We start from the raw sequence: 21,993 nt of genomic DNA, 5'->3' as shown, positions 1-21,993 counted from the left end.
AAGCGAGCCCTTAGTTCAGTAGCTGCATAGTAAGTGAAAACAGCTCAGTGGATGTCAGACCTTTTGATGTGAAAGTGCGCGGCCGTGCATGCAATACTCCCCCGCCCCCAAAAAAATAATCGTAGTGAAACACTGCCTAATTTTAATGATTCTATAATAGTTAATCAGCATACTGATAATCGGAAAACCAAACACGCGCACTGGGGAGCACCGTCCTCATCTTCATTTTAAAAATGCGTGCAGCTGAAAAACATGCACTTTTAACTTTCATTATAACATTTCAGTAAACAAAGGCCTACTTTCAAGTGCTGCGGTTAGCAGATTGAAAAATGTATATTTGGAATTCAAGAAACAAGCCCGCGGGGAAAAAGTACTATGACTGCAAGTCAAAACGCTCTTAAGGATAGCTAATCCCCTTCCTGTCCACTAGCTGAAATACAATTGCCGAGTGGTCAGGTGACTCTTCATTTATAGGAATTTTTTAGGTATAAATCAGATAATAAATAAAGTTATTTCATTTTCCCTTTGTTCTGGTTACCAAGTGCTAATCAGATGACAGACAGCCCCAGCCATTACAGACAGCCCCAGCAGCGAGCAGTCTCAGTGCATGCTAGGCAGAAGTGAAGATATGTGTTCTCAAAGATGGCGGTTTACCTGCTTTCTCTGTCAGCAAACAGATTAATGAAAAGATGATCAGGGCGTACACGGGGAGATAGCATAGAGTGGCAAGACGTGGGTGCAGTCACTTGACTAAACAGACAGAAAATTAATTAGCAGTGCTTTTGGAAGAGGACGAGCAAAGCATGGGCCCAGGCTTACAGCCACTGTTTGTAACCTTAAAATGCGTCATCCGATAACGCAGATTAGAACAACCGGGAAAACTTCAAGGCTTTGTTCTTTAGTAATGCAGCAGATGCTCTGCCCCATGAGCAACCTTAGTAAGACTGAAAGATGTGACCCGCAGGGTACCCACAGATATCCTGAGCAGGTCCTTTATTCACCTGAGCTGTCTTCTTGGGACTGAAACTTCTGTCGTTTGCACTATTGCAAGTGAATTAATCCCATGAACTATCTCACGTAGACTGTAAGTGTAAACTGTGACCTCCGGTGCTTCGCAACAAGTGCATTAAGCCCCTGATCTATCCTACTTTCATTGGAACCAATGAGACATAGGTTAACTCAGATTAGTGAAGGAGGTGCATTTACCTCCGATGTATATTCTAGAACAGGAAACGTATCTGTAGGGAGATGTCCTACGTTAAACTATTCAACTATCTTACCGGGGCAAGAGGTGGTAAACTGTGGGTTACATCTGGAGCCCTGTATCAAGCACAATAACCTCCTGAGCTTTCGTAGTGTGTTTGAATCTGCGAGGTTCAGTTTGCATGCCTATTTCTGCAGCAGGTACATTAATCCATTGAGTTCGCTGCTATGGAACCATAATATGACCAGCATGGAAAACGTGGTTCTCATTAAAAAGTTACCAGTCTGCATTTTGTCACTTGACAGAAGCTGAAAGAGATATGTGGCTAAGTAACCAGATGGCGAGCTTAAGTTGTGTTTGAAACATTAATGATTAGAATTAGATGCAGCTAAAATATCTCAGAACCAGGTGCTAAATTCAAAAGTAGGGACGTGGGAACATTACTGTTATTTTCTGGGTGTTTTTTAATGTGAAGCTGGATGGACGAAAAACAATGTTTATACAGGTACACACCCTGGCGCTGAGAATACTCAAGGGGCATGCAACTGTTTTAACAGTGTTGTTGGCTACTTTTTTTGAAAACCAACATTTCTATTTTGTGAATATGTTTTTACAGGGTTTTCAGATTTTCCACATGCTACTTAAAATTAATACAATGTAAAATAAACCCACCCTCTTTAGTCCTACCTTCTAAAGAAGTGGGTAGGCAAGTCTGTGGTAGATGTGCAAACCTAAGTGCCTCCAAAAACATTTATTATGTAAATGGTTCAAACCTAGAAGAATCCAGAAAATCAAACTAAAAAAAACATTTACCTCTTTTTGCCTCCTATGGGCATTTTGCCCTAATAAAATATTTGTTTTCCCAAGGAAGCCATTTATCAAACATTGATTTATGGAATCAATTTTGCCTACGTTTCTCCCATTTCATAATAATGATAAGTTTATACCTCTCCAATATCATGTGGTGAATCTATCTTCATTTTGCCTGGTAATCCATACTGTTTTATTTAGTGGACAGCTGTCTGGCTATTATGAAATTCAAACTAAAAACAAAACCCAGAATACACCATCTCTTACCATAACAAGTTTCATGTTGGTACATAGTTGGAAAATTTGTCATGTAATAAAGCAGCGTTTCAGACTTTTTTTAAATGTATTTTTTAAATAAATTGTATCTATCTGAGCTAGCTGCAAGGTTGCAAACTGAAATCAGCAACTTTCTTTCCATGATTTAATTATCATAAAATGAAGTTCCTCAATGAAGGCACAGGTTTGTGCCCAGGGACAACTTTTACCTTCGGTTTTAAAAACTGAGATGCTAGTACAAACACTCATTTAATGAGCAGGAGCATGTTTTGTCATTTGAAAATAAAATAATGCACATGCTGAAACTAGAGTTGCCTCCTATCCAAATACCGGTCATTTGTTGTTGTTTTAATAGTCTGCAAAGGCCCGGCATGAAAGATAATCATAATTAATTTGTAGCATAACTTTTCTCCCTTTGTTTATTTGATAACGAGGAAATGAGAGGCATTTTGTTGCAGCATTTTTATAGCACTTACTAACCCAATGTATGGCACTGAAGTACTTACCTACACGGTGAGCAAGCTATGGCACATGTAGGGTGGATGGCTGGAAGTGTTTTCTTTGATTTGTGATTCTGTGTAGGACAGGTAGTGTTTCCATGTCTTGCTTGATGAACACCAAGGTGCAGTTATGTTATGGGACGCAGCGCGTAGCAGTGTAGTGGGTGACGAGGTATGAGACAGTTTTAAAGTAAAAAAAGCTGGGCGTGGGGAGTCTCTCGGAAAAAATTGTGAGTTGCTTAACCTTTAGTAGCTCACTACAATTTTCACTGATCAGAAGTAGCTCTCACTACAGAAAAGGTTGGAGACCCCTGATTTAGGGGATGCTCATTATCTTATAATGTAGTGATCATTTAAATTGGTTTGTATGTCAATATTCTTGTTTATTTTTGTTTATGTCAAATAGCTGATCAATATTGTTCTCAACATTTTGTTTGTATGCCTCTTACCTTCACTGAGAGAAAATTAGATGTAATATTTATTTTTTCCATTCATATTTTTTAAACAAATATTTGTACAGAAAAAAAGACTGCATATTCCATTACTCTGTAATTTATTACTTCGGATTTTGATTCGTTTTAATTACGATTTTTGAATTTAAAACAAAACATAAGCAGTGTGTGCAGCTAATACATGTGGTGTTTGATGGCATATTTTAAAAACTGGACTAAAATGTAATAACATGAATCTTAATTTTAATAATACAAAATATTCTATATAAATGTACTTACTAAAACCAAACTGTGAACCTAGGTAAAGAACAAATCCATAAATTGCTCTTTCTGGCAACGGTGATGGGGAGTTTTCAACCATAATGTTTTCTGCAATCTGAAAATAAATAAAAAGAATTATACACACAAGTAAAAAAGGTATAAGCACAGTTTTTGAGGATATCACAAAATAAGATGTTAAGATAAAAAGCATTATTGCAGTACATGTTCTGCAAGTATGTTGCAAAAGAGAACAACCCTTGCAAACATCTGATGTGTAAGAGTGCAGTGGAGTATCAGTTTGTCGGCAACAATGGTAGATACTGGAGTGGCTAAAGAGGCCCGGTTTCATATGTAGAGTCAAGCTTAAGTCATGCTTACCAATTAGACTTTACATGCTTTGGAGGTATTTTCTCTGGATCCTTCAGAAGTGAGTCATTATTGGGCTATTTTAGTGGTAGAAGCTATCTTTCACAATTGATGTTCAAAGCTCCTTAAGTGCTATTGCTCTCCAGGTGTCCCTGAACCAAGTTGCTGCTAAGTTTAAGGAGGGTGATCTGTCAATCAATAGAAGGCAACAGTAGATTTAGAACTTACATACAGTATGAAACTGTAATCATATAAAATAATGTCTAGGCACAGCTATATCTTTTAAAAGGAAATGGGTTTAAACATGGTGGAAATAGGGACGTTAGAATGGTGAATCCCAAAACAAACCAGAAGGTTCCAACACCTATTTGAGCTAGTATATGACCAAAAGCAGTTTGATGGCACTTATGCGTTAATGGATAATGCACATTACATGGGCACCTAGAGACACTATTAAACTATGGGGCCAGGTTTGCCAGTTGTTGACTATCTCCAGAAACCTTAGGGTTTCAGTCTCTTACTATTTGTAAAGTGCCCTTTTAACAGACCAAAGATACCAGGCAGCATGTTACAATGTATATAAAGTGCTATGTCTGCCTTCTGATCGAGTTTCTCAGCAACACTTAATGCAATCAGGGGTGAGGGTTAACAGATCAGTGGGTTTGAGCCGAGAATTGTGAGAATCTGAAACATTTGAACATTCCTCCCCACAAAAATTAAGGACTTAGGGGGACAAAAGACTGGTTTCCAAAGTCCAAGTCCAACGTCCAGTCAGTAGGACCACTAGGACTCCAGTATTCAGTTGCAGGGAAACAGAACACAGTTCAGGAGCAAAACGTGTTACAGGGTAAACTGGTCTCAATTATTCCACAAGTCATTAGTAGTGTAAACTTATAATATGAAGCCCGCCTTCCACACCATCAAGCCCACCTACTCCAACACTTGTTTGAGGGATTTAAAGAAACAGTCTCTCTCTGCACATTGTGAGGTCCTCCTCACACTTAGATAAAATCTTTCTTGCGGTCTCAAAGATCCAGGGTCGGGTGTGGACAAACTTCTTGGGTTAGCTCTGCTTGGCAGAACATCAGGTGGCCCTGTGTTATTTCATCATCCTTTGGGCCCACAGTGAGTCCCAGTAGAACTGTGATTTGTAGGCATCCTTGATGTTTGGTTCTGGTGTTGAAGACTCGGTCAAAGCCCCAGCCAATTCCTGAATATCCATGCCGGTGAGAAGCTAAACTTGCTACCAACTGCAGAAATCTGGGGGAAACAGGGACGATAACTGAGATAGAAAGGGAAACACACAGGGATGGTGATCACTCTTCAGCATGGAATCATCTCAGTCAAGGGAGGGCACAACTCTATCTTCTTGATACATATAGAGGACGGTCTGAACCGGCTGCCAGAAAGAGGCCAAAAGGTAAGTATATTTTAACAACTGATGGAACAAAGTGATGTACACACAGATTTACAGGAGATCAATTTATGTGAAGGGTATTGCTTCGATGAGAGATGATCCAACCTGGGATCCATCTGAGAGCCCCAAGCCCCTTCGGTAAACACAAGGGACAGAAGCTACAACAGAAGAAAGAGAGGCAGCACACAACAATAGGACACATGTAGGGAAATGCCTTTTTTTTGCATGATCACCCCCAAAGTTTTGGACTGATGCTGATGTTTTTTGGACTTTAAGAGTGCACTGAGCACTGCCAAACAGGCCTCAGTGCCAGTGTTCTGACCCTTAAAACGTGCATGTCTGATTGGCTCACCCACAATTGGCATATGGTAACGTACTTATAAGTCATTTACCAGAGGTGCCCCGGGCCTGAAAGTTAAAGTGTCCCTTGTGACCTGCAGCACTTATGGTGTCCCGAGTGTGGCAATGCAAAACTTCCAGCCTGCCACTGCTGGCTAGCAGAGCAGTTTTCGAACTGCTAACTCGACTTTGCCATTTAAACTAATGACAAAGTCCAGACTTTACTTTTTAATATATAGATCATTCCTAAGGCAGGCCTATTGAGACCTAAGGCAAGGTGCTGTAAATTATAAGGTGGGGAATGTATTTTTACAAGCCCTCACAGTAAAAACCCCAAATTGTCTTTTTTGCTGTAGAAAGACTAGTACCCCCATTGACGTGTAAAGGGTTAGAAGCAGCTCACAACTCAGGTGTGCTAACTACCAGGACATGTTTTTATTGTTCACCAGAAATTGGAATAGGGTGACTATTCAGGAGCCAGTAAGTGTTCAGTTATATAGATTGAAGTTAAAGCATACTATGTAAGAATTGGCTTGGGGTTACACTGTACAGCATGTTTTTGTATCACCATTGCATGGAGATTTATGGGTTTAACATATTCAAGTACACTTTGTTTGTCGTCAGTACGTTCTTTATTAATGAGACATGAAGTTGGGTGAGCACGTTCAACATTAATGGATTTCCCCAGTGTGTTCCCTTAAAACACATGAAAGTTTGCCGTATCCTTCTGATTAATTTCACATCCTCATTTTTGGCTTGCTGATTTATCACTAAACATTTGGTAAATATTCACAGACAGGTGACAGAGAAATCTGTTTACATACACAGAGGCTGCTCCCAAAAATGGACGAGGGTGTGAGGAAAGTGCAATCATTATGGGGGCGATATTTGCAAACCCCCCCACCAGAACAGGTATCAGACGAGAGTGACTAATCTAAACAGAATGACAGAGCAGGGACTGCCACAATATACGTCACCCGAGGGACATAGAAGCGTAGATGAAGTTCATACTCTAGTATGTTATACTATGCCATGCTTTAAGGACTCAAGATTGTTGTTGATGCATGCCACCGAAATGTCTTTGCTGTATTACATAACTGTTGATGCAATTCAAATTTTCAATAAAGAATTTTCACAGACAAATGTTCATTGCACAAGAAAAGAATCAATTTGCCAGACGTTGAAAATGTTGATATTTGTTTCATTTATTTATTTTTTCAGTTACTACAGCTCCTGAAGAAGGGAGTGCATCCCGCAATGCATCGGGCTATGGGCTATTGAATTCTTGTCATTAGCAATATTGTATAATAGAGAGATTAATTGTGTAATGATTTATGGTGAATAACTACACATTGACTTTAAGTTGTTATATGTTAATTCAGGAGTGGTGTGTGTAATAGGTCATCACAAAATATTGTTCTTTGAATTGAGAAATATACAAAACATGCTAAGCAAGTTGGTCGTAATAGTTTCATGATAATGTTTTACATTGATTGATAAATTCATTCAGCTGTGCTCGCTAGGTCCAAAGAATTTGTCCTTTGGCTTTATTGTCGGGCTATGGAGCTCCACACTCCGAGAGGGGGATCTTGCCATCTTGGGAGTAGGAAAACATTGCATTCTGGGACAGCTAGCTCCTACACTTGAAAGTAAGTAGTCATCAGGCGTGAAGGTATTGGCTAGTAGCCACCACGTTCCCGAGGGCAAGTTCTGGGCATAACAGTAGTACCTTGGAATTAGACCTCAGATCACGTCTGCACTGAAGAGAGGGCAAAAGGAGGACTGCCCCGTTGTTACCTGGGCCTATCAAAGAGAAGCTGAACCAAAGGCTGGACTGCACCTGCTAATCATTGGGTTAGCAAAGTGAGGACTGTACCTGTGTTCCCCTGCTGAAGGAAAAGCTGTCCCTAAGCCCCAGACAAAAGAAGTGACTTCAAGAGTCAGTTGGCTGACTTCCTGTTCCAGCTACAGACCACAAAAGTTGAAGAACCTGGCTTGAAACGTTGACACAGGACTAGAGCCAGTTTAGGATCAGAGAAAGTTGCCACACCTCCCTGTTATCAGAGCAACAAAGTGCTCCGTCACACGCTTCCATCAACTTAGACCTACTTGTCTAGGGGTCTCAGACTACTGGGCAAAATTGGACCCGGTTTCCTTGCTGCAAAGCTGGTTACTATCCAATCACACAAATCTTTGAACCAGTGTTGCGGTAGTGCTAGAGAACAATAATTAATTCCTTTAATACGGTCCTGATGAATTGCCACCAGACCTGTTAAGGGCTACTCCTGGCATGAAACATGTCGACCTTATGCACCACACAGGCCCTGTAGGAGCATTATATCCAGCCGGGGCTCACCTCTTTTAGTTAGGTTAGTGCCCCCTAGGAATAAAAGTATCATAAAGGGCTGCTCTAGACCTATTTTAATTTTCACAATCACCGCACTACCCAGCCCACACACCCCCACTAACCCCACCACTTCATCAACAAAAGATCTTCGCCAAAGAGCCCCTTCGAGGGTGCCCGTCGGGAATTGTAGCGCTGGCCCGAAGAGGAGCAGGCCCAATGATGAAGCATGACATCCTTCAGGGAGTGTGAGGGCACTTTTTAGAAAGACCTGAACCTTCCCTCACACCTAGGAACTGCATACCCACCTTTTTTTCTCATTGGAAAGTTGATAGCCACAATCGCCTGATTGCTGCTGACCGCCTAAGTGCAGTCTGGAATACCAAGTTCCACCACTCAAAAACTGCACCAGAGTCTGCTGGACCCGGGTGTTTTGTCAGAGTGAGGTTTTGTCATCAAAGATGGACACCAGCATCAGTTAAAGGTAACCGCTAGTTTAGCTATAACCAGAGACCAGTGACAACTGCTTTTTGGCTGAACTTCAAACTGACTTTGAGGGACACCTGCCCCTGTGGCCAAAGTTGCCCTAATGTGTTTATTTTTAGAAACTGGCACTTATTTTTCGAATCAGACGTTTCCTGAAAGCAAGAGAGAGAAAAACAAAAAAAGGGAATAGAAAGAGAAAGATGGAAAACCGTCACAAACGGAGAAAGGAAGAAACTGCAAGAATGATATAAAGGGGTAGAGAGTGTCTGGTAGTGGAGTTAAGAGGAGTGAGGCGGATTGAACACTGATCAGACATTTAATAGCGCCCACCGCTGATGTGTGAGTAGAGCTTTGGGCACAGGCACTCATTCTTTTACAAATCAAGCACAGTTTCCAAGTACCTTCTAGTTACCAATGCTGGTTAACAATTTGCTAGTATTCAAGTTTCAAGTTTATTTTATTCATGCTCCTGGAACTCCGAAGAGATCCACATAAATTGAAAGATCCACTACATACAAAGTTTTGTGCAAGATAGTTTCTTATACAACAGGAAATAATTAAAATATCCTTTTTGCCCTTTGCACTAAAACATCAGGTTAAAACCAGAGTTAATAATTGCTTCCTACATATAATTTAATACAGATTTATAAAACACTTTAAAAAGTTAACATTTCATTTGGTGGCTCATAAATAGAATCAATTAGTGCAGACGCTGAGATGATAGATAATTGTAGACAAATTGGTCTCATCCATTTACGCCGTTGCAATAATAAAGCGGGGCAAATAAATAACACATGATTACGGTCCTGGATGGAGTTATTACAGAAATTATAGATCGGGGAAGAACCATACCATTTAGACAGCACATTATTTAAAGGGAGCATGCCCTGTCTAAATAATAGCCAGAAGCGGTGCACTCCATGGGGCAGGTTTCAGGAAATATAAGCCTGTGCTTTATTTATCTCACGGGACTCTATAGACGGATGGATACCCCTCTTTAGGACGCGAGCATCCCTATCCCTAGTGAAACTTAATTCCCTGGTAGCCTGTTTCAAGGTGGCCCTTAATTGATATGGCAAGAGGGTGAAAAGCAGAGACTCATCCAGAACTAATGACTGTTCCTTGAGATTTTCTAATATTTCTTTCTGGATTAAAAATCTTAGGGTGCCAGGATCAACCTTTACCAGGCCTGCAACCCATCGCACTATCCCCGCAAGACCCTGTACCCAACTGCTTCTTAAAACAATTTGCTAGTATTACTTACTTATTTAATTTATATTGTTGGAACCCTCTGGTGGATTTTGTTTATTTTAGCATCTAAAAAATCATAAAAATAAAAGCTATTGTTCTAAATTAGTGTCGGATTTTCTTTGTGTTGTGTTTCTCTTTTACTCAACTGCTTAGGTACTTCTAAATGCTTTGCACTTGTTCCTTTGACAAAGCCTGATTGCTCAAAGTCACAGCTACCCAGGGTTGAGCTAAGGGCTCGCAAACGAGCCGGACTGGACCCAAGATGGATTTGTGAGTTTATTACATGGTGAAGTCACACACAACCACACCATACAATAAACCACTATGCTCACAACCATGCTGAGGAAGGACTAACTGGGGAATTGAGGGATCAGATAGGGAGAGAAACAACAAATATGGAGGACAAAACGTGTGTGACTAATATGAAAGGGAAACTAATGCAACTAACAACACATTGCTAGGTACGGTTTAGAAGCCATGCAAGATCTAAAATGTGGCTTGACCAACATCGACCCAGAAATTACCCCAAACCCAGGTAGTGTGTGTATCTAACTTTTCTGTAGTCAGCGGCATAGTGTTCCCCTCTCCTCAGCTTCCACTGACATGTTGTAAATCACCTCCATTCCCTGTAAGCCTGATGCTTCATTGTCAGCCAGCGCTGCGCCTGAATCCTGACACTTCACCAACAGAAGTGACGAGCCAGAGTGGTGGAGTCCAGTGTCACGATTTACTCTCATTCCCCATTCCTCTTTTGCAACCATACTCCTGTGTATGTGATCACTGCTAAGGAGTTGGATCCCATGTACAAGATTAGTGCATCCTTACAAGAATGGTCATACAAAAGTGGTCATAGCAGTGGTGCATGCACACAGAAGGATCTACACACTAGTTCCAAATGTGTGCCTTGATCTTGCTGTGTGTGTGAAAGGTCCAAACCGGTGTTTAAAAATTGGTATTTCTTCAGATTTGGAAAGGAACATTTTCTTGCCTCCGTCTGTACACCTGCAAAGAAGGACAATGGACTTTAAATCATGGCTTGTTCCTTTAAGAGCTTTAGCTTGCAATAGTGGATCTTATAACTTCATTTTTAGGTTGAGCCTGGGAAACGCGTGGCTGTTCTGAGAGGCATGCTGTATTCAAGTAGAGACTTGAAGCTCCGCACACTCTCCGCCCATATTTATCATTGGCTTAGGTCATTGTCATTTGTAAACGCTGGCTTCTGATTTGTTGATTGGCTCGTTAGTCCCTCCTTAGTACCTCCTTGTCTTCATTTGTAACATCCCAGGAGGAATGGCCCTTTTACGTCTGTTGTTACACGGTATGTCTTACTTAGTCTGTTAGCACTATTTTCTTTAATGAGTTTCTCCTACTACAGGCACGACATACTTTCCGTGCATTCACGGGTCATGTGGGCTTTCACTTTCCAAGGAGCCCGGGCAATGGCGGCCGCTTCTTTGAAATTAAATAGGTCTTGCTTTAACAAGAGTTTGAGCTATTGGCATTGTAAATGGCAATGCCTTTTATTTATGTGTTAAATATCAAAACAGATAAATAAAAGGCATTGACATTTACAGTGGCAATCGCTTAAACTCTCGCAAATGCTAGACCTATTCCATTGCAAATGCTTAATATTGCTTCCATGAATTATCGAAGCATACTGTTTCTAGTATGATATTACCGTTTTGTTAAATACATTCTAACTACAGTGTGGGGTGCCTGCTTTAGAAATGTTTCTCTGTGTGATTCTAAGGAGCTCTGTTTAGCGCACCTTACCTAAATTATGGCTTGTTCACATTAGCAAGCAATTTTGCAATAGAGGATATTATTGATCCCCTTTTTGTTTGCTTCCATAAATTACTGATATTTTGCTTCTAGTGTTATATTACTATGTTCCGTTTAACTCATTTTAACTAAAGTGCGACTTCCCTCTTTCAGAAATTAGTATGTAATTAAGGAGCCTATCTTTGTAACAGACCGGCTGTAACTAACACTGGAACTCACAGTATTTTTGGTTTGAAGAAGTAAATATTTTTCCCCAACTAGTGAATAATGGCTTTATTAGCATGATCTTGCCGATAGCGGTGCGTCGATGTGATCATGGCAATGATTTTAATTGATTGTGCTTAATAGAATTACCTTTACTGAAGGGCTTGGGGGAGGATCGGCATGCTATCTGCCAAGGAGAGTCTAGGGGAAGAGAGACTACACGAAACAAAAGTGACACTCGGGACAGAATGTCTGTGGAAAACTCATTCTCTGCAGCCCTTTGCAACATATATATCTCGCCTGATTGGGTGCTTAGTGCCCTCTGGTAAAAAAACAGTACAGCATATGCTCTATTGTGCCTGCATAGCGTTTACTTAAATAGGATGCCACTAAAGACAAAAGGACTGCATACTTATCATGCTGTCCCCCTGCAAAAAGGGAGAAAGTGACATGCTTGTAGAGTCAAGTAAGTGTCCCTTGCTTTTCAATCTGTAGCAGGTTCAGTAATCCGATTGTGAATCTTTAAAACTTTAATGGTATTCATTAGCGGTTGTCTCACCCCTAGGAATATCTGTTTCATTATCCTAGGTAGATCTGATAGTATTGTACATTAAATGGCCTGGAGTCCTTTGGTGATATTTGTTTTCCGGGCTTATCGCAACCCTTGGGAATATTATTCATCCATTAATTTCAGGAAGCTTTGCCATATTGCGTGTCTCGACTAGGAATGTTGAAACGTGCTGTCCTCGAGTTTGCTTTAGTGCTTGTAACTGGGCCATGGTGCGATCAGCCTCCTCGCAAGATATCTCTGTTCTTGGGAACATTTAATGAACTAAAAGCAACTTTGCCTGTTTTGACACATTTTAATTGGTTTTCGTCATGTTTAAATTGGCTTAGCTTCCCTAAAGTATGCGTTGCATATTGTGAACAGGCCTTTCTGGGACCTAGCTATAGGGGTTACCTCAGCCTGTAGGAGTATTGGCTACAATAATTCCATGTAGCTGTGCCTGCTGTGTTAGTGTTGAAATTGGCTATCAGACCAATCTCGAGTCCACTTAAGTTACTTTGACTCAACATTGCTGTAATACCATAAAATGGTATTGGACTGGTTGATTACAGGGTGTGCTGCCTGTGGTTGGTCTATTTAAATTGGCTTTGACGATGTTTAAATGGCCTTTGTGCCACATTCGAAAGTCAAATCTAGTTGCTGTGACTAGTTCTTTGTGCGAGACCTTGTAGACCTTTGGGTTAGGAATTGGCTTGGACTTGTTTAAATGAGTTTTGAGTCGTATTAGTAGGCGTGACTGTCAGGGCCTTTGCTGGGACCCGCTCCAAATGACCCCCAAGGTTGATTGGACACTCACAAGCATCGAAATCCCTTACTCTCTTTCGTTTGCTTCACTTCACATATACGTGCAGCCACACAATCACAGTGATATAATGGAAGTTCCAACTGGCTTACACGTAGAATAGTAAAATACTTCATCGCTGCATTCATACACTTATCCATCCATACAATAACACCTTATAACCTTAAGTGTTTTCCAAATCTGCAAGGGAAAGTTGGCCAACCCAGCACTCGTCATCATGCACCAGGATACCATGGGGGTGATTGTGCGCTTTACAAATACACATAATATAACACAAAGCATGGCAAAGAAACACTTTCTACTCATGCTCTCCAAACCAAGAATGCTTGCTGTTATAGAAATAAAATACAGCAATTACCCCCCCCCCCCCCCATCCCCCCGATTCTGAGCACCGAGTGCATTGCACATGCTGCACCAATGGTCGGTACGCCCGTGTGCCCAAATAAAAACTCTCAACTTCATCACGGACGTGGAACTGTTAAGCTGTTCCAGTCTAAGGAGTTGGTATACATTACAAACTGGCATTTACCGACTGTGTCTCGGAGAGGCAGACAGTCAACCCTAAGAAATCCTGCGGAATACTATCGAAGGGGCCTTACCTCCCACCACCGACCAGAGAGCCTTTAAAAACTCTGTAAATCCTTCATAGTTTACGATTCTCTTTATTTAAATAATTTAAAAAGCAGAAAGGGGCAAGCAAATGATAGTAAAGAACTGCCACAAGCGCTGTAGTAGAAATATCTGATTGGCTGCTTAGGGTGTCTGTCCTGCCCTGTGAATCCTGTGATTGGTTTAGAAATAGAACAACCCGGAAAAAAAGACCCACCCATACAAAAATAAACCTGCCACTTCCGCCCGGAAATAAAAGTGTGCCCCAGAAACTATTCCCGGTTGTGTGTAAGGGGTATTTGTATGTCTAATTTTAGTTTCTGCTCACAGAGAACGTTGCGCTGGAACAGATGACTCATTAGGAGTTTCGATGAATGATGTCTCTCCGGCGAAGTGGTTTCGTTGCTCTTAGCTCGGCGTGCTGCTACTTCGGTCTGCTCTTACCGAGGCAGCGCAGAGGCACAATGATTCCCATGTGGCGGGAGTAGGGAGGTTAGATAAATAAAAACTCTCTCCGTTTCGCGATGGGGTGCTCAGACATTAAAAGCCAATTGCGCAATAAGACGGACGAGGCCAAAGCCGCAGGGCTAAACAACGTGGGTTAGACAACACTGATCAAGAATATGCTGGTGTATGCTACTCGCCAAACGACAGTGGAACTCACGTAGAAATGAACAGGATAGAAATAATGACTGACAGAAAGACTTGCTAAACTCATTAAAATACATGCAAAGTGAGGATTTTTTTAATGATTATTAGGTTGTCTTTCATACTTTGGTTTATGCTAGTGAGATCTGTTCCACCCAGTGCTTTATGCCCCTAATGTTGGACATACTTAGGAGGTTAGTGTCCAATATTAGACTGTTGAGATTACGGGCGTACAATCCATTTGGCGCCTAATGTGATGCTGTGCATAATGTGGTTTATGTCACAGGATGATGCTAAGTAGTGATTTTCCTCTTACACCACTCCATCTTCAGTCCTATCTTGTTGAATCAGTCCTGTTCTGAAGTAACAACCTGTTCCTAATCGCCTCACTTCCCTAACTGCACATTAGTTCAGATCTCTTCACCCGACGTCTAGATTATGTGCCCCCTTCCTGTCCTTTCACTTCTCCTCACCACCGCTTTCCTAGTATCACCCTTCTTATATCCCCACCACCCTCCTCCTCCTCAGTTTCCAAACATGGCCACCACTCGAGTTAAGTCTGGAATTAATTGCTACAAAATCATTTACCCTTCTAACCTGACTAAAGCTTCAGCAAAATGTTTCAAGCATAACACAATTGAATGCTTCCCTGATTCCCTTTTTGTTGATCAGTTTTACAATGGTCGTTATGGGAGGCTCAAAAACGATCTCATTTTTTTCACTCACGACATCCCCTCTTGGTCCACCAGCTTTTGCAATTCCCTTAACGTCACCTCCTCCTCCTCTATCCCTCATGGGAAACAGCTAAACATTTCCCCCTCTGCGTGTTTCAACGTCTCCCTCACTGTTTCACTCTACAACAACGGTACTCTCATGATCCAAGCCAAAGACACCTGTCTCTCTCTCTTTGACCACCTCTTCCCTTCCCTTCCCTTCTCCCCTCCCCTGCAACCGGGTTATCCCTTGACTCTTCATTTAGCGCCACCAATTACTCCCTATCTCCTCCCCTGACCCCCCCCACTCTCCAATAGGCTGCACCCTTGGGAGGCACAGGTTGACCCTCTTTCCTCCCCTGTGCCCTCCCCTCCCTTTCTTCCCCCCTCACAGTATGCCCCCCCCTCATCACTTCAGGCTTATCTCTAGCTAACACGCTCCTCATCCAATCTGCACCGTCCCAGTACTCCATTCTCATCTCCTCCCCCCTATCCCTACCTGCCACCCCCCTCTTTAGCTCACCTCTCCTCCAGCCTTCTCCCCTAGTTAACTTTCCTTACGTTCCCCTTATTCCCGCCTCCTCTCCGCTTTTACACCCCCTCCTCCCCTCACTATGTACCCCGATCTCCCCACATATCCATTCCATCTCTCTCCTTCCCCCCACTCCTCCAGCAATGCTGTGCTACTCCCTTCCCCCCCCCCCCCCGGTAACCCTTTCCCTCCCTCGGGCCTAGCAGAACCACTTCCCTATTTCCCAACCCCCCTCACTCTGCCAGATACCCGCTCCCTCACAGCTACCTCACCTAGCTGACAGGACCTCTCCAACCCCCTCCCCTCTCTTCCTCCCAAACTTCCTTCATCCCTATGACTCCACTCATTCCTCCCCTCTCCTTCCGCCCCACCGCCTTGCTCCTCTCCTATCTCCCCCTAATTATGTCCTTAATTCTTATCCTTCTTGCAACGCCAACAAAGACAACTCTGCTTCCACCTCTGGTGCACCAACGCCTGCTCTCATCCACCACCTTTCCCCACCTCTGAACCCTGTACCCCTTCTCCCCCCGTTCCCCCACCTCTCCCTGCCTTCCACCACCAAGTGCACCCCCTTCTGTTTCCATCGAGCCACCCAACATGCCGTGCTCTGCCTTACTCTCTCTGGAAAATAAGCTAGGCTCTCTAATCACCCCCATCTCCCAACTTGAAGCTACCATTTCAGTTTTAAGCTCCAAGATTTTGACTTTTCCATACACCTCATTTCCTTTGGAAAACACTCACCCTCCCACGAGAGGCACCTCGCCCCCACACCCCATAACCAGTCTTCTGCAAACTCACACAAACCCTCGAACGCCACCCTTCTTCCACTTTCACTTCCAATTAACCCTACTATCTATACCATTCCGACCATCTCCTCTGTCAGAACCACTCATCTACCTAAACCCTCCCGAGCACCCTCATATAAGTACAATATCCCCATCACCCCTCATAGCTCAAGTGCCCCCGTCACCAAAACAGTTGCGACAGAGCTGCGCTGTATGCTCCACAACTGCAGATCTGCAATAAAACACAAACTTGAAATCTCCGATACCATCACCCTGCACAATATTGACATGCTCTTCCTCACAGAGACCTGGTTCAACGATACCTCTCACTCTATGTTTGATCTCCTAGTACCCACAGGCTATTCTATATTTAGAAATGACAGAATTGACAAAGTTGGGGGAGGTGTTGCAGTCATCTTTAGAAACTCCCTTCAACTTAAGGCTTTTCCTAACAGCTCCTTCCGCACTTTTGAATGCCTATCTCTTGAGCTTCAATTGCACCACCGCTCACCTCTCAGATTCCATGCTATTTACCACCCGCCTGGTAGCAGCCCTTCATTTATGGAGGAACTCACGGACTGCATCAGCGACCAATACTCGCAAAGTGACAATCATATCTTCGTGGGGGACTTCAATGTCCACTGGGGCTTGCCTCAATACACCTCTGCGAATTTGCTGGCCACCTTCCTCTCTGAAAACGATTTTATACAACACTGCACAGAAACAACACACTCTAAGGGCTCAATCCTGGGCCTTGTTATTTCTAAAGCAGGCCTGCTGACTATCGCTACCCCTATTCATGTAGACTGGTCTGACCACCTCCTCATCCCATTCTCTCTTCACCTATCACACTCTATAACTCTCGGCCAACCTAAGAGGACTACTTCCTGGTTCCGTGACACTAAAAATATTGACCTCGGTACCCTCTGTGATTCTGCTTTGCTATCACTCCCAAGGCTAGACCCGGACCTAGATGTTAACAAACTCACCTCCCAATGCCTCACAGTCCTTGCAGTCGAAATCAATAATGTCGCTCCTCTCCAAAGCAAAAAGAAAAGGCCCACTCCCTCAGCCCCTTGGTTCAACAAATCCCTCTATGAAGAAAGGAAGTACCTAAGAGTCCTTGAGAAACAATGGAGACAAGTGCCCTCCACCGATAATTTGGCCACGCTTCGTTCAGCAAGATCCAAGTACCACAAGCACATCTTCCTTGGAAAAGCGTCGCACTTCAAATCCCTCCTTGACTCAGCCAAAAATAGACCCAAAAAACTATTCGACCTCATCAAGAACCCAAACTGCTCTCCCCCAACCTCCAAGTTGGAGGATTCTACTAAGAAAGCAGCGGAATTCGCTATATTCTTTGACGAAAAAGTGAAATCAGGTCATTCATCCTACCCCTACAGAGGAGCGCAAATCCTTAACCATTTTGCAGATCTTCGACCCCATCTCTGAATACGCCCCAATTAAATTCCTCCTTGATACAAAGTCCTCTAACCATTATCTTGACCCCATCCCTAGTGACAGTGCCATTGCCATTGACTTCTATACCCATTCTCTTTCCCATTGGACCACTCTGGTCAACCTCTCCCTCTGTCAAAGCTCCTTTCCTGTGTCCTTCAAAACTGGGCAGGTCACCCCTCTGCTTAAAAAACCCACCGCTGATACGAATGACCTCAACAACTACCGCCCCATTACTAACCTACCTTTTCTTGCGAAAATCACAGAAAAATGTGTAGCGAAACAACTCTCTCGTCATATCAAGGACAATGATCTTCTTGACAATTTCCAGTCCGGCTTCATTCAAAACTGCAGCACTGAAACAGCTCTGCTGCAAGTGATTGATGACGCGCTACGGATACTCGATGTGGGAGAGTCTTTTCTTATACTCCTCCTTGACCTTTCTGCAGCCTTTGACACTGTCAATCACAACACTCTCCTTAACACTCTTCAACAGAGAATGGGCACGGAGGGCACTGTTCTTAAATGGTTTGCCTCCATCCTCTCGGATAGATCCCAAATGATCAAAATAGCGAACAGTCTTTCTTCTCCTCTGGCGGTCGGTCAAGGTGTTCCTCAAGGCTCTATACTTGCACCCACATTGTTCAATCTCTATTTAGAAACTTTGGGAAATCTCCTTAGTAAATTCGGGATCCACTATCATCTCTATGCGGACAACACTCAAATCTACCTTAAGGTGGCCTCCACTCCTGATCTCTCCTTCCTAAGCTCTACTCTCGAATCCATTCAAAACTGGATGTTAACTCATCAACTGATTCTGAATCCCTCCAAAACTGAATTCCTCCTCCTCACTTTCTCCTCCCCCAGTTCAATCATGGATGGCTCAGATGAATCTACTTAACAATAAACCCATCATTGTCGACAGCGCAAAATCCCTTGGTGTCATACTCGACAAAAAACTCAATCTACTCTCCCACATCGATTCCATTGCAAAGTCTGCTCGATACCAACTGCGCCTTCTATGGGGGATTCGTCGCTTCTTCCCGGAGCACGACTTCAAAACCCTGGTCCAATCGCGGGTTCTCTCCAGATTGGACTATTGCAATTCTCTTCTTACTGGCCTCCCCAAATCCCACCTGTCCCCCCTGAAGTCTGTTCTCCATTCAGCAGCTCGTTTCATATATGGGGCCAAAAGAAGCGACCACATCACACCCATTTTCTCCACACTCCGTTGGCTTCCCATCGAGGCAAGATCTATCTACAAGACTGTCTGTATCACCCACATAGCCTTGCACTCCTCCCCTCGCTACCTGGCGAATAAACTGAAACTCTCTGGAGGCTCCAGACCATCACGCAATGCAGAAAATGTATTGCTTGAACCTCCCACTTTCAAGAAGGAAAGATCGATGGCCCAATCCTTTTCAGGCAACGCGGTGAGAATCTGGAACTCACTTCCGCCTCATCTCCGGACCACCACCTCCTCCCAGGCCTTCAAAACTGACCTCAAAGCTCTCCTCCTTCAAAGACACTTCCAAATTTAATTCACGCCCTCTATTTTCTGAAGAAAGTCCTTCCATTATAGGAAATTCTTTTCTCCATGCCTATAGAAGTGCCTTCCCAGTGTGTTCTTATGTTTTGAGTGTCTGCCATTTAGTGCTGTATTATACCTTCGACTTGTACTTTGTACTCTTTTGTAACATGCACACGTCACCTTTCCTTTTGTAACGTATCATTTGCTACCTCTTGTATTTTGTTTGCTTTTGATACATGCACAATTGCCACCATTGCCTCATGTAACGTAACGTTTGTTTTAGTGTTTTGAGTGTCTGCCATTTATTGCAGTTCTTTACCTCTACGTGTACTTTGTATGCTTTTGTAACCTGCACACATGTCACTTTTTCCTTTTGTAACGTATCGTTTGCTACCTCTTGTATTTTGTTTGCTCTTGATACATGCACAATTGTCACTATTGCCTCATGTAACATAACGTTTGCTTTTGTAACATGCTCACTTGTAATTTTTCTCCTCATGTATCATCACTGTTCCTATTGTGAAGCGCTCTGACACCTTCGGGTAAAGTCCGCGCTATATAAAAACGCATTAAATAAAAATAAAATGTGGCCTAACGGCCAGAGCTGCTGACTTTGGAGCTGGTGAACCAGGGTTCGAGCCTTGGGGTCGCGTCCGCATCCTGTGATTCTGGGCAAAATCACTTAATTTTCCCGTGCCTGAATGTGTAATGTAAATACGGTGCTGGTGTAAAGCGCTCCAATACCTTCGGGTCGAGTTCGCGCTATATAAATATGCAAAAAAAAAAAAATCCTGTGATTCTGGGCATAGGGCCGCCGCCTCACCGCAAGAAGAACATAGCATGCACAGCAATACAATAAACACACAAGACATGCTTGTTGGAAAACATTTTGCTGAACGTTTATTTCATACAAGAAATATATGCCAATGTGGTGGCAATCCAAGGGTGACTAACCTAAGCTGCTGTGCCCGCTAATGAGCCAACTGCACCGTGGTCAACACAGTCGGTGCTACCGTTTTGTGGGGATTATACCCATTAAATACCGTGGACCACTAGTCCATCCCTTTACTCACGCCTTTTTTGGGGTGGAGCTTGTCCAGGCAAGCGCCCGGTTGTTCATGGTTACAACCGCCCGAAGGACTAGCGGAGCGCCATAGTTGCCTACAGGGTCCTGCCGTACAGACTCCTGGGGTTATTTGGCATCTGCACCCCTATTGTGAAGAGGGTACCGTTATGTACCATTCAGCCTCTGGTTCGACCTGTAACTCCGCCTGCAACACAAATTAACAAGTCAACAGGTTCGTTCCCAAGCTACACACCCCAGCCACCATGCCGGGTATGCGGTAGGGAGGGAGATGGCGTGACCAGGAGGAACCAAAAGGACGGACAGATGGAAGGGGGCAGGTATAAGCACCTCGCCCCAATCCTCTGATGTGCCGGAAGTGACGCAGAATCTGCGCCGGACTTTAGGGACTCCCCGGGGGTCCCCACAACTAGACGTGGGGATGTGCTTAATGTGGCACTAAGGTGGCCGCCCTTTTGAGCGGGCACACTGTGTGTGCTGCGGGCAGCCTCAAATCACTTAATCTCTCCGTGCCTACCAGAAATGAATGTGTCCTTGTGTAACGTAACTAGTGCTCATGTAAAGCACTCCAGTATCTTCGGGTCGAGTTCTGCTATATAAAAAACGCAAAAAAAAAACAACAAAAAAAGCAGACGTGGTGTCACACATTAATTGTATAAGACAAACATAGGCTCAGTCATTATCACATGCATAGGTCGAGATCCGGTATAGAAAAAGGTATAGACAGTCACAAGCTGTGGCTAGCAGATGTAAGCTCACAACCTTAAATACGTTGTCCAGGTACGTGTACTCCCCAAACTCGACTAGGAAGGAATTTCCAAGCATTCCCAAAGTTCACCTAGGTCCTCTCGGAGCAGTCCTACATGTGGCTGTCTGCTTTGTGACAGGACACAAGAAATTCAATCATATTTCCCCCACTCAATGCTCCCTTCAGTGGCTTCCCATAGACACGATAGCTCAATTTAAAATTGCCTGCATCACTCACAAAGCTCTTAATTTCTCCTAATCTTCGAACCTCTCAGAGAAGCTGAAAATCTTAAGTGCCAGCCGAGAATCACAAAATGCTAAATTGCTCCTTCTTGATCCCCCACTTTTAATCACGAGTAATACATAGTAATTGTAATTGCACTTATATAGTGCTTACTACCCCATACAAGGCGTCAAAGCGCTTTTTTGGTAAGTAGCACGCTACTCCGGAACTCGTAAAGGATTAGTGGTTAATTAGTATAGAGAAATTTGAAATTATTTTGAGCGGTGGACATGTTAGTCTGTTAGTTGGACTGAAAAGGATAGTGGAGGGATAGACAAGGGAAGGGTTTGCATTTATACAGAGCTTGCTACCCCTGATGAGGTGTTGAAGTGCTTTGTGGCGAGTAGCATGCTACTCCAGAAACAAAAAAGGATTAGTTGTGAATTAGTATAGGGAAATATGAAATTAATTTGAGCATTGGACATGTAAGTCTGTTATTTGGATTGAAAAGGATAGTAGAGGGAGGGAAGGGTTTGCATTTATATAGCGCTTGCTACCCCTGATGAGCTGTTGAAGCGCTTTTTTGCGAGTAGCACGGCAC

General features: G+C 43.2%; 1 protein-coding gene across 3 annotated transcripts in view; it reads right to left on the bottom strand.

Moving 5' to 3' along the window:
• PIGP (phosphatidylinositol glycan anchor biosynthesis class P) overlaps positions 1 to 14,122 on the bottom strand; it is a 66,839-nt gene extending 52,717 nt beyond the window's left edge. The window contains exons 1-2 of one of the 3 annotated variants that reach the window (XM_085621280.1): positions 14,000 to 14,122; positions 3,522 to 3,618 (exon numbers count right to left, since the gene is read on the bottom strand). In XM_085621280.1, the coding sequence (XP_085477406.1) occupies positions 3,522 to 3,603 (82 nt within the window). In that variant the 5' untranslated portion in view covers positions 3,604 to 3,618; positions 14,000 to 14,122. Of the gene's footprint in view, positions 1 to 3,521; positions 3,619 to 3,881; positions 4,058 to 13,661; positions 13,812 to 13,999 lie in introns of those variants that run through there. The other 2 variants (XM_085621279.1, XM_085621281.1) reach the window with 2 other exon arrangements.
• Positions 14,123 to 21,993: the final 7,871 nt, after the last annotated feature.

This window comes from Triturus cristatus, chromosome 8 (assembly GCF_964204655.1).
Source record: "Triturus cristatus chromosome 8, aTriCri1.1, whole genome shotgun sequence".
In the NCBI taxonomy this organism is placed as follows: Eukaryota; Metazoa; Chordata; class Amphibia; order Caudata; family Salamandridae; genus Triturus; species Triturus cristatus.
The sequence above is the reverse complement of the archived record's forward strand: the minus strand, read 5'-3'. Positions and strand labels throughout refer to the sequence as shown.